The sequence below is a fragment of the Pseudophryne corroboree genome, chromosome 1 (assembly GCF_028390025.1).
Source record: "Pseudophryne corroboree isolate aPseCor3 chromosome 1, aPseCor3.hap2, whole genome shotgun sequence".
Taxonomy (NCBI): Eukaryota; Metazoa; Chordata; class Amphibia; order Anura; family Myobatrachidae; genus Pseudophryne; species Pseudophryne corroboree.
The window spans coordinates 760,972,582-760,986,349 of record NC_086444.1 but is presented as its reverse complement, the minus strand read 5'-3'; the positions used below and the strand labels follow the sequence as shown (position 1 = coordinate 760,986,349).

General features: G+C 40.4%; 1 protein-coding gene across 4 annotated transcripts in view; it reads right to left on the bottom strand.

The window, feature by feature from the left end:
• CCSER1 (coiled-coil serine rich protein 1) overlaps positions 1-13,768 on the bottom strand; it is a 1,413,620-nt gene that overhangs the window by 195,901 nt on the left and 1,203,951 nt on the right. For all 4 annotated transcript variants that reach the window (XM_063917302.1, XM_063917330.1, XM_063917310.1 and 1 more), the window contains exon 7: positions 7,449-7,526. In XM_063917302.1, the coding sequence (XP_063773372.1) occupies positions 7,449-7,526 (78 nt within the window). The remainder of the gene's footprint in view (positions 1-7,448; positions 7,527-13,768) is intronic.

Genomic DNA, 13,768 nt, shown 5'->3' with positions numbered 1-13,768 from the left:
TTCCTGGCATGCCTGCGTTTTTTCGAACACTCCCTGAAAACGGTCAGTTGACACCCAGAAACGCCCACTTCATGTCAATCACTCTGCGGCCAGCAGTGCAACTGAAATGCTTCGCTAGACCTTGAGTACAACTGCAACGGCCGTTGTGAAAGTACGTCGCACGTGGGCATTGCGCCGCATGCGCAGAAGTGCCGTTTTTTTTTCTTCATCGCTGCACAGCGAACATTTTCAGCTAGCGATCAACTCGGAATGACCCCCATAGCGTAGCTAGTGATTCCCAGACTCTAGTACTTTTTTCTACATTTGGCATTTCATTAGCATTGTAGCTTCATGAAAAGTTGGTTATGGTGTACTAGGCACTGTAGTATTTTTATTATAAAGGAATTGGTATAAAGTTGCAGCATAGTTTTGCCGGACACGCTGAAAAACTTGAGGGTTACTCAGATATCCAGTGCTGCAATTGATGGTCATGATGTTGATCCAATGCTGCATCTTTGAGCACAGCCAGTGGATCAGAGAAGATGGTCGGTTCTGCACATTTTCGCACAGCCGCTGCATACAAAGACACTGGTGGTGCCCCTTGCATCCACCTCTGATTGAGGACCATAGTGCAGCATAGACACAAAGTCTGTGGCGAGCCAAATGGGGCTATTGGAGCAATTTGAGAATAGGTTTTTGTGAACATATCTCTATTGATAATGGATTAAGGGGTACATTTACTAAGCAGTGATAAGAGCGGAGAAGTGAGCCAGTGGAGAAGTTGCCCATGGCAACCAATCAGCACTGAAGTAACATCAATAATTTGCATACTATAAAATGATACAGAGCTGCTGATTGGTTGATGGGGAAATTTCTCAACTGGCTCACTTCTCCGCTCTTATCACTGCTTAGTAAATGTACCCCTAAGCAACAAGAAAGGAGAAGTGGTTTTAATTTTAATTTGGACAACAATGATCAATATTTATTTATGTATTTCTTTTTTATATAATGGGCAGGGGTCTTTGGCTGTTCACACAAATTAGCCAGAGAAACATTTTGGATGCAAATGTATGTGATACTTTATAGCTCGTTAATCTTAATATATGACCCAGAACGTGACACTAAGTGTGTGAAGTAAAACAATTAACTGCTGGAAGGATGAGAGATATAGTGCCTGTCCCTGTCACTGCCACCCTCAGAAAAATTGCATACTAAAGCATGAAAGATGATGCAGAAAATCTAAAGTGCATTTAATCTCTCTTATTTAAAAATGCTGTCAGAGCTGTGTTCACTCCTCTTTATTTGTTTTGCTCCCACTCACTGGAGCATAGCATAATGATCAGTCATGTGCTCCAATGTTAGTCCTGACAGGCAAAATGATGGTAGTACATAAAATACAAAGTAATAATTTAGACACATAAAAAGTATTTTTTTTGCTATTTTATGCATATTCTCAGTGTCTATTGAAGCACATAACTGTATTATAAACTCCCCATGTCAGTGTTATGAATTCAGATTAATTTTATATATTGATACATTTCTCCAATGTCTCTCTAAAGTGTATACTGACTTCTATATTTACAATAACATTTTGTTTCATTGAGTTTTACTGTACTGTATAGCTTTGAGAATAATAGGTTATGTTTTATTACATTTTGTTTCAATAGAATATGAAAGGTATGTGCACCTGGCTTTGAATAAAGTACAAGAAAACATTATGTGCTGTGGGACTGCCTCATTTTCCCTTAAGAATTAGGAAAGTTTCCAAGACCCTCAGCTGTCCATCTTGGTTGCACAACAGGATGGAGTTATATTAAGATTTTTCTCACCATAGGCGCCGGTATAACCCCTTTATGCTGGCAGCTGATGCAATGAAAAAGTGGCAAGAAGCTGGGACACTGCTGGGGTATGTAACTAGTGGTGGTAGACATTCTGGGCTAGATGCATCATCGTTTGGAAAGTGATAAAATGGAGAGTGAAAAAGTACCAGCCAATCAGCTCCTAACTACCATGTCACAGGCTGTGTTTGAAAAATGCCAGCTAGGAGCTGATTGGCTATTACTTTTTCACTCTCTATTTTATCACTTTCCAAGCGATGATGCATCTGGCCCTCTATGTGTTAGAAGCAGAAGTAGAAGAGGACCAAAGAACGTATTAAGCATGAAGGTACCCACGTGTTACAAATATAAAAAGATACCACTAGAATATACAGAACAATTGACACATACTTGTCCATGCATAGCAGCCTTTGAAAATAACAGAGAAGTGTTACTTTTTACTTGTCTCTATATTCAAGCATACTGTAACAAGACAATTTAGAATTGCAGACAGAAATTAGGCAGTAGATAGGTGTGAAAAATAGAATCAGGAAAGTAAAATAATTGACAATCTTTCCAAGTTAATAATACTCGACAATATTAATATTATTCATGTATGATTGAAAAAATTCACCCATTGTCTCACATCAAGAAACTTGAGAAGAGCACAGGTCATTTACTTTCTATATTTACTTATTACTGCATTATATATCAGGAAAACACTAGAGCACTAGATCAAAGGCTTAAAATGCATGTACTGTACATACACACAGCTAAATACTAATCAGCGACAATGGCTGTTTTCTTGTCATTAAACCATAGGCAGATACTTGCCTAGACTGTTGACAATATGTAATGATATACTGTATCTATTGCAGTTACTTATTGTGAGGTTCCTAGAAGCTGGCAGGCTACTTGTTTGGAGCAAAAGGGGAAGGGGAATTCTGGGCAGCTGGAAACACAGTGTTCACTTGCCTACAGAAACAGGAATTTAACCACAACTCCTGCTTTTGGTTGGTAAATGTAAAGTAACACTAGTGGATCCCCAGATCATTTCTGCAGAGCTGACATCAGAGATGAGAAGTAAGGCTCCATGAAGTCAGGACAGGTGGGACTTAGGGGGACATGTACTATGCAGTGATAAAAGTGGAGAAGTGAGTCAGTGGAGAAGTTGCTCATAGCAACCAATCGGCATTGGCGTTGTATTTATAATTTGCATACTATAAAAGTATACAGAGCCGCTGATTGGTTGCCATGGGCAACTTCTCCACTGGCTCACTTCTCTGCTTTTATCACTGCTTAGTACATGTCCCCCTTAGTAATGTCATACTAATGTCATGCTCTGCCCACTGTGGCACTAATACCGTCATACTGCTCCATCCACTGCTAATGCAAAATGCATAAGCACATCACAGAAGCTGCAGCATGGCAACATCACTTGTCATGTCACACTGTCACTAAAATAGTCACACTCTCTCGGGAGCCTAACATATCATCCACTATTTCAGGAGTCTCTTGTGCATTTTGGGAGAGTTGATAGGTACTGTACCGTTGACATTCAGGGATAGATGTATGCTAGTGCCGGTATGGCCGGAATGGCTTTTCCAGCGTCATCTCTTTACCAAGGTGTAGTGGGCAGCACTAGTGCCAAGATGTATTAACAGCTCAGCTGCCAGAGAGAGGGAGTGAAAACTCCCCCATCTGATGATGCCTGTCAAGATCCACAGTGTATCTGTGTCTTTCCCCCCAAACCGGCTCACTCGGCATGTGCGAGAGCTCGCTGTTATAGCGAGATCTCCTATGCAGACCAGGGCCATCAGCCGCCACAGCCAGGGACAGCGCTGTTCCTGCTGTGGTGATGGGGCAACCACAACTGCAGCTGTCAAAATCGATAGCTGCAGGTGCCAGAACGGTCAGTGCTACTGACCTTTCTTATATTGCCCTGCATATCGGCATGCTGTCATGTAGATAGCAGCACCGATCTAGACAGAGGCACTACATTTAGCAAACCTCCCTGCATTCATACATGGGGAGAAGCGGTATCAGTGCACATAACGTGCGCTGATACCACTTCTCCCCAATAACATCACTTAATACATCTTCCCCACAAAACTTAAAACACTCTCAAGCATTATCCCAATACCAGTCTACTAAAGAGATGGCCAGTTTTAAAGTAACTTTCACATATAAACAGTCTGTAGGACGTTTCTCATGGCCAGAAAACAGTCACAATTCTAAGCACATTTGTAGCAGTTCGTTATTTCTTTAGTGCTGTAAATAGAACATAACCTCAAATACGTTCTTGACTTTTATTGACTGGATAGCATTGTTTAGTTCATTTTTTTATTCTTGTGTAAGCAGAAAAATATATAAACAATATAATTAATGTTCAATCCATCTAAACGTGTCAAGTCATTCTTTTGTCTTTGATGAAAATAACTGCATTACTAGAACAATAATACCCCTTTCACACTGCCAAAAATAACCCGGGATAATGCGCGTGAACACGCAGTGCAGTGTGAAAGGGGCCAGGGGAAATATCCCAGGTCGAGCAACTCGGGATTTCAACCAGTGTTTAAAGCAGGGTTAAACACGGATCAGCTCCGGGTTGCTGTGCGGTGTGAACCGGTTACTGGGTTGATGCGACACGCTATCCGTTCACTGTATGGGAGCAGGTGGCACTTGGAGACCATCTGATCTCCAAGCATCGCCTCTGCACTTAACGCAGTGATGTCATCAACACAGCAATATGCCGTCTTGGGGCAACCAGTCTGATAGGGGTCTCAAAAGGGTCACAGCTGGGAAGAACACATGCACAAGTCCAGTGTGCGACCAGCTAAAATCAATGTGAAAGCAATATAATTTACTTGCCTGGATTTTATGTGAAATAGTAAGCAGATTTATCAACTACTGAATTATAGAAAACATTTTTAAAAAGTAAACAAACCATGAACTTTGAATAAATAAATGGTTTATTTAGCACTGTATTTTGATACTTAACAGCTCTTTTCTTTAATATTGTTACATTTAATTTAAATAGCATAAATACTATATGTGAAAAATAATTCAATTGACCTTGTTTGATTAGGGTTTTGACAGATATTAAAACTGTAATTGATCTCTTGCGTGTATAGAAAAAAAAGGAAGATAAAACATTTTATATGCCTGTAAGAATGTAAACTACTAGACTTTGTCAGAATACATTTAGAAGAAAGGGTTATAAATATAAGGAGTATCTCCTTTCTGTAACTGAGTTGCTGTTTTATAATAGTGAATTCCTGGTTGGGAGGTCTCTTTTCAATTTGAAGTCCGCCACCTCCACGCTACATCACCTTCAAATTGTGATTGTCGACTATAGTGTTGTTTTGTAGGTACTCTCTCCACCATTACACAAGTTTAGTCTAAGGCTGCGCACACACTATACAATTATCTGGCAGATTATCTGTCAGGTCTGGTTGGTTGGAATTAAATCTGGTAATGGATGAGAGCAAATGACAATTGACCATTTGCTCTCAAACTTTGAAAATGGACAAAAACTGTTGTTCATGCAAATTGGTGAAAGCCATGATGTAACCAATTTGTATGAATGACAGGTTTAGTCAATTTTCTGGTGTTTGGGAGCAAATGATTGTCATTTGCTCTCATCCATTACCAGATTTAATTCCAACCAGCCAGATCTGGCAGACAATCTACCAGATAATTGTACGGTGTATGCCCAGCCTAAAGATAGGTACACACTGGCAGATTTTTTTTGGTCTGCCCGACATTCGGACGATTTTTCAGGAAATTGTAGGCACCAATATCTGAGCTACACACTTAAAGATTTTTTTTTTTCAGTAACCAATTTTCTGCCACATCCAACTGCATTTGCATTTATCCACCCACAAGGTGGATGACATAGTGACAGGAAAACAGGAAATATGAACAGATTATTGAGAATGCATACACACCGCTCAATATCTGGAGATTGTGGTAGGTATTTTTGGTCTGGGTTGCTTGATCGGAAAATCGATTGTTCAGGTGTGTGCAAGATTTTCCCAAATTATCGGTGAAATGCAGACACGATCGTTCGTACACACTATACAATAAATCAGGCCGATGTCCCAATTATTGGCAAATAATTGTATAGTGTGTATCTAACTTATATCTACCCTTCTGCAGTCAATAACACCACCAGTCCCAGTGGCTTTTTGTTTGTCATTGGCAGGGAACATTAGATACCTTAGGGTAAATTTACTAAGGTGGGAGTTTTTTTTAGAACTGGTGATGTTGCCCATTGCAACCAATTAGATGCTACTTAACATTTATTTAGCTGCTTCTAGAAGATATGAGACAGAATCTGATTGGTTGCTATGGGCAACATCACCAATTCTAAAGAAAACCTCCCACCTTAGTAAATTTACTCCCTTGAGTTATTGGTGATGGCTGTCCATTGGTTTTAGCTACACCTTTTACTGGATAATTTAGTTATCAAGATACTGATAATTTTTCCTACTTTCAATAAATAATTAAATAAAGCTGAACCTTTTCATGCCAATATGTCTTTGTTGTAGATATATTTTTTTCTCTATTCAGGAGGTGTAGGCTGACATTATCCGATAGGAAGTTTACATATTATTTTACTAGTCTTTTAGGTTAAGGTCAAAGCATTGTCATTTAGAATATTTCTGTAGCAAGTTAGCAACATTTAGATAATTATATTCATTACCCCTTATTGTATTCATTTTCTTTCAGCTTATTGTGCTGAGGGAATACCTATTTTTCTTCAGTAAATAGCTACAGTAGTAAGGCAGACATCAAAGGCATTAACCATATGAGGAGGACTCAACAAAAGCTACCTGGTTTAAGAGCCAGCTCCTAAAGTTGTGAGTTACTGTATGTTGAGCCATATATGGTACCAAATTTACACTAAGTACTGACACTTGGCATTTCTATCCTGTTGTTCTCTATTTGTCATTTCTAAATGCAGCTATTTATTTTTTATATTTAAGATTCCCCACTTATAGACTTCCCAAATATTATTGCAGGTTATCGGCATGGACTGTCTATTTAGGTGAGAACATTTTTTTTATTTATTTTTTTACTATAATTAATACTATATTATATTTGTCAGAAATCTCAATAGGGCAATATAAATAGATGCCATAGAGCCTCAGAGTTATGCAAAATATGTGTATGATTTCCAGTAACATAATCCAAGGTAATGATGAGAAAATTAGGACATGTACTTGTATATGGTAGCATGTGTTACTTTGTTAACCAACAATGATGTTATATTTAAACAACAACAAAAAATGAAACACTGATTCAGGTTGTTTATTTGCACATTATAAGTGTACTTGTGCATATTTAACTTGCAAACAGGGTCCACAGTTGAAAGATTGCCCTTGTTAAATGGAACGTTTAATCCAATTATATGTACCTGTGAGCAATACATTGTGACCTTCCTTTGATTCTGACTTTATTCTGCATATCTTTATGTAGGAGGCAAACAGAAGTTTGTAAGAAAAGAAAAAAGCTGTAAAGAGTTCAATGTCAATTTTGAACATAATAAATATATCATAATTATCTGCATAAAACGGAAATGTAGTCAGTGGTCACCATAAAACGTATACACACGGCTGTGTAGTGAAAGCTAAGGAAGTAACATACCTTAAAAGGAAGGCTTCTTTCAGCAATGGGGCTAATTGGAAGTGAAGCAGTGCTGCTAGCTGGGCTCATCTCGGTGCTCTGGAAGAGAAAGAGACAAAACAGGTGTTTATTCTTTCAATGTAAACGTCAAACGACATAAAAAAGACAAATTACAGCTCACATGCCTTTACAAAGAAAATCCTAGATCACATTTATATCAGTATTTTGTTCTTTGCAGCCTTTTGGTTGGCTTACAAGTTTAAGTGCTATTCAGTCAAACAAATTCTAAGGTCCTTTGACAAGTTGTCTGCTTTTCCCTAGGTGAATTGTGATAACAGCCAAGGCAAAAGATAAAGTTGTCTATAACACACAAATGTGTTAATGTGACAGCAAAGGGACATGGCTAATGCGATGTAGGAAAAGTACTGTCTACCGGAACAAATAATAAAAGAAGTACTGTATGTTTTGGCACTGAAGAGTTGCTTGTTCAGCGTGGGATTATTATTAACCAACAAAATATAATTATAACACTTGTGCATAACTAAATATTATGTAACAATATGCATTGGAATATATTGCTTACTGCCTTTTAACAGTTAAGCCAATCAAAATAAAAGTCAAAACAGGGTTTACAGCATTGTTTCCCAGCCTCTGTCCTCCAGGCACACTAACAGTGCATGTTTTCATGATATCCATGTTTGGGCACAGCTGGTAAATCAAAATAACTGAGATACTAAATTATCATCTGTGCTCAAGTATGGTTAGCCTTAAAACCTGAGCTGTTAGTGTGCCTTGAGGACTGTGGTTTGGAACCCCTGGATTACAGTATTTACAGTTCATAAACTAAAACTGTCAAGATGTAAAAAAAAAAAAAAAAATCCAGATTTTGAATCTATTGACTTTGCTTGTTTAAATATTGTCGAGGTAATGGTTACGGTTACATAACTACAATATACGGTATGTGAAAAAAAAATATTAAAAAAATACAGATAATCTGCCACAAGCCCAAGAACGGGAGGCAGTTATGTGATTGGCAGTCAGAATACCGACTCCAGAATACCGCCCCCTTACAGTCTCAAGAGTCGGCATGCTAAATAACAGGGACTACTCCCAATCATGGGTGTCCATGACACCCATAGAGTGGGAATATAACCCGAGGCGAGCGTAGCGAGCCACCGAGCCCGCTGCATGGTGAGCGCAGTGAGCCCGCAAGGGGCTTCGTTGTGCTCGCCCCCTCCGGCAATCTGAACACCGGGATTCTGTCATCGGAATGGTGACCGGCGGTCTCCTGACCGCCAATCACGCATAACCAACCCCCAATAACTACTGTACATAGTCCCTCAACTGTCAAATATAAGGGAATTCTAAGCATATACAATTAATGAGGTTGAAATATTGTAAACTTTAAGTGGAGGACAGTCAATATAAATATCATGAGACAAAAGGTGAGGAGGGAAGTAGCACATGCCTGGCATGTGTGAATCTAGGACAGAAAAAGTGAACCAATTGAGGGTTGACATAGAGTAAGATACCAGCAATGTTAATGGGGGTATACATAATCTAACGCAAGATTTGGTTCATGTGAGGCACATGGGAGCTCTCACACAAGAACAGGAAGCCTAAAAACCAGCCATTGCTATTTAAGAAACAGGTGGTCTTCAGTTTGCCGGCTGTCAGGATCCCAGCGCACAGTATACCAGCCCCGGAATCTCGACAGCTGGCATACCGACACCTTTGCACTCGCTCAGCTGTCGGCATGCCGGCGGTCGGGATTCTGGCGCTGGTATGCTGGCCGCCAGGAGCGCGGCCGACGGCATACCCTACTACACCCTTAAGAAACGTATGAAAAGTAGTGATGTGCACCGGAAATTTTTCGGGTTTTGTGTTTTGGTTTTGGATTCGGTTCCGCGGCTGTGTTTTGGATTCGGACGCGTTTTGGCAAAACCTCCCTGAAAATTTTTTGTTGGATTCGGGTGTGTTTTGGATTCGGGTGTTTTTTTACAAAAAACCCTCAAAAACAGCTTAAATCATAGAATTTGGGGGTCATTTTGATCCCATAGTATTATTAACCTCAATAACCATAATTGACACTCATTTTCAGTCTATTCTGAACACCTCACACCCCACAATATTATTTTTAGTCCTAAAATTTGCACCGAGGTCGCTGGATGGCTAAGCTAAGCGACACAAGTGGCCGACACAAACACCTGGCCCATCTAGGAGTGGCACTGCAGTGTCAGGCAGGATGGCACTTCAAAAAAATTGTCCCCAAACAGCACATGATGCAAAGAAAAAAAGAGGCGCACCAAGGTCGCTGTGTGACTAAGCTAAGCGACACAAGTGGCCGACACAAACACCTTGCCCATCTAGGAGTGGCACTGCAGTTTTCTAGCTAAAGGATGAGTGCTTCCATCCTCATGTGAATCTGAACCACTAGCCATAAACATAGGCCAGGGCCTCAGCCGTTCCTTGCCACTCCGTGGCGTAAATGGCATATTGGCAAGTTTACGCTTCTCATCAGACGCTTTCAATTTTGATTTTTGGGTCATTTTACTGAACTTTTGTTTTTTGGATTTTACATGCTCTCTACTATGATATTGGGCATCGGCCTTGGCAGACGACGTTGATGGCATTTCATCGTCTCGGCCATGACTAGCGGCAGCAGCTTCAGCACGAGGTGGAAGTGGATCTTGATCTTTCCCTATTTTTAACCTCCACATTTTTGTTCTCCATTTTTTAATGTGTGGAATTATATGCCAGTATCAATAGCAATGGCCTACTACTATATATACTGCGCACAACTGAAATGCACCACAGGTATGGATGGATAGTATACTTGACGACACAGAGGTAGGTAGAGCAGTGGCCTTCCGTACCGTACTGCTATATATACTGGTGGTCACTGTCAGCAAACTGCAAAACTAAAATGCACCACAGGTATAGAATCTAGATGGATAGTATACTTGACGACACAGAGGTAGGTAGAGCAGTGGCCTTCCGTACCGTACTGCTATATATACTGGTGGTCACTGTCAGCAAAACTCTGCACTGTACTCCTCCTATATAATACTGCTGGTCCCCAGTCCCCACAATAAAGCAGTGTGAGCACAGATATATGCAGCACACTGAGCACAGATATGGAGTGTTTTTCAGGCAGACAACGTATACTGCTGGTCACTGTCAGCGAAACTCTGCACTGTACTCCTCCTATATAATATACTGGTGGTCCCCAGTCCCCACAATAAAGCAGTGTGAGCACAGATATATGCAGCACACTGAGCACAGATATGGAGTGTTTTTCAGGCAGACAACGTATACTGGTGGTCACTGTCAGCAAAACTCTGCACTGTACTCCTCCTATATAATACAGCTGCTCCCCAGTCCCCACAATTAAGCAGTGTGAGCACAGATATATGCAGCACACTGAGCACAGATATGGAGTGTTTTTCAGGCAGACAACGTATACTGGTGGTCACTGTCAGCAAAACTCTGCACTGTACTCCTCCTATATAATACAGCTGATCCCCAGTCCCCACAATTAAGCAATAAGCACAAATATTTGCATCAACATTAATAAATGGAGAGGACGCCAGCCACGTCCTCTCCCTAACATTTCCAATGCACGAGTGAAAATGGCGGCGACGCGCGGCTGCTTATATAGAATCCGAATCTCGCGAGAATCCGACAGCGAGATGATGACGTTCGGGCGCGCTCGGATTAACCGAGCCATACGGGAGAATCAGAGTATGCATCGGACCTGTGTAAAATGGGTGAAGTTCGGGGGGGTTCGATTTCCGAGGAACCGAACCCGCTCATCACTAATGAAAAGTAGGTTTGGAATGCAAAACATGGCAAAGGAAGCCTTAGTATCTGGGAAGGTGCAAATGTGATTTGAGGAACTGGCAAATGAGGACAATTTATGCTGTCAACTCATTGGAGCTTTTAAGGGTAATAAAATCTCTATAGTTTACAATTTCAGAGAAGAGACCGAGAATAGTAAGTCTAAGTGCTCTTAAGGAGAGTAAGTAAAGTAAAAATATCCAATGTCTATATGTGCACTTTATTGTATACCCAGAGCGTGATCCTGTCTTCAGAGAACCCAACTACAGCCACATGTTCTGGGGCATGAATAATAATGCAGTGTAAATGGCAGATGATTGAAAGAAGTAGGAGAAGAGTCAAAGCAACAAGTGGGAAAGATAGACAGACTCACTGTTGTGGCCTCAGGCGTACTGATGATTGTACCGCACATGTGCAGTAGTTCCAATTATCTTTTGTCTTCCTTTTTACTGATTCCTAACATGTGTTCTTCTTGATTTCTTTTTCTAGCTGCTCCCAATACTGTTTCTCTGTCTTGTACACCAGATTAATGATACATCTACTGACCATGCCTGACTCCTAGGTCATTTTCATGGTCAAAGGCGTTTTTTTTCTTGTCCTCTGGGACTACATCAAATAAAGAGACATCAGTAGAAGTCCCACTACACAATTATTATTATTATTATTATTATTATTATTATGCAAAAATATTAATATAAATGGTGGAGATACATACAGTATATTAATTATAATAAGGGAGTACTATTATTATTTACGTGGATAGAGAGTTTGCATTTTTCATATTTATTACTTAAGATGAACACATTCATAATTTGTATTCATTAAGGGAGACATATTTATTTTAATTGTAACCCTTGCACCAATGGTTGGTCTGGCCCACAGGGGTACAGGGGAAAACCCCGGTGGGCCCCACTACTTGGGGCCCCATCTCCTCCTCTAGGAGTTATATTCCAGACTGTGCACTTGAGGACTATGGTGTATTTTCTACAGTGGATTACTGTTATTAACCCGGTACATTATTATGCATGTACTAGCAGTGTTTACAATATATATATATATATATATATATACTGTATATAAAAATCAAGGGTCCCAGACCATTCACTCTCTAATGGTTAGGCGAACCAATGTGGCTGCTGCCCACACCTCCTCTAGAGACTGGCCACACCCTTAAACATGAGCCCCTAACAATGCATTCACCTAGTGGGTCCTTCATGCTCCAGTCCGACACTGCTTGCACCCACTGACCAGGGGACTTTAGATTAGCCCAGAATCCCTAGGTGTGGGGTACCTCCTCCTAAAATGATTTCCACTAAATCCCCAGAGGGTTAAGCTAAACTAGTGATTTAGGGGTTTCAAACCTGCTGGTGATGTGTATGTTTTAAACCTCCAAACGACTATAAAATACATCTTGCATTTTGGAGGGTAAAATCACAGGCAATGTGTGGTGGGTCTCAACCCACCAGTAATGTGGCCAATGATGAATTACACCCACTGTCTTTTATATAGTGTAAATATAAACGGGTGGTCTTCTGGTTGCCGAATGTCGGGATCCCGGCGCACAGTATACCAGCGCCAGAATCCCGACACCCGGCATACCGACACATATTCTCCCTCGTGGGGGTCCACGACCCCCCTGGAGGGAGAATAAATAGCGTTGCGCCACCGTGCCCGCAAGGGGCTCATTTGCACTTGCCAAGCTGTCGGTATGCCGGCGGTCGGGCTCCCGGCGCCGGTATGCTGGTCGCCGGGAGCCTGGCCACCGGCACACCATACTACACCCAATATAAACACCACAAATGTAAATCACAGAATAGCTACAATCTATTATTGATTGTTTAGCTCAGACATTCAGATATTGTAACACTGTCAATTACTTCCACAAAAATCACCTAAGTACGTTTGACAAACGACTGTTGACAGCTGTCTTCAATTTGATATATTGCTGTGTAAATATTCAAGTAAGTTACCGATGAGCATTTCCCAAGATGACAGATACACATCAAGTTCAAAATATAATTTACTCTTGTGCCTTTCAGACAATGGCAGCATACGTATTTGCTTTAGATTTTGTGGAGGTGAATACAAAAGAAAATAAAGAAAACTTAGAGCAGTATTATTTGTATTATTTTTCCTCTTTTTAAGATGCAAAACAGTTTATATAAACAACATCCTTAATTATGATTGCTGAGCAACTAGGCAGACTACCTATTTTATCACATTTAGTAACTTGTGCTAGTTTCATGAGTAGCAGTTATAATAATTTTAGTTCATGCTTGTGCATGCCGTATACTGTCTTTCAGTAGAGTATCTCTTGTTGTCCAATTTAGAGGCTGTTTGCCTTGAATTTCAATAGGCAATGAGGGACATACGGTATGCCAGAATCTTACACTGCAGTACAAACGTAATCCTTCACTTACCCCTGGGGTTTGGACCATTATATACCGAATATAGGTCAAAAAATGATACCTTTTGATTATTATTTCAAAGGAAGGAGGTAA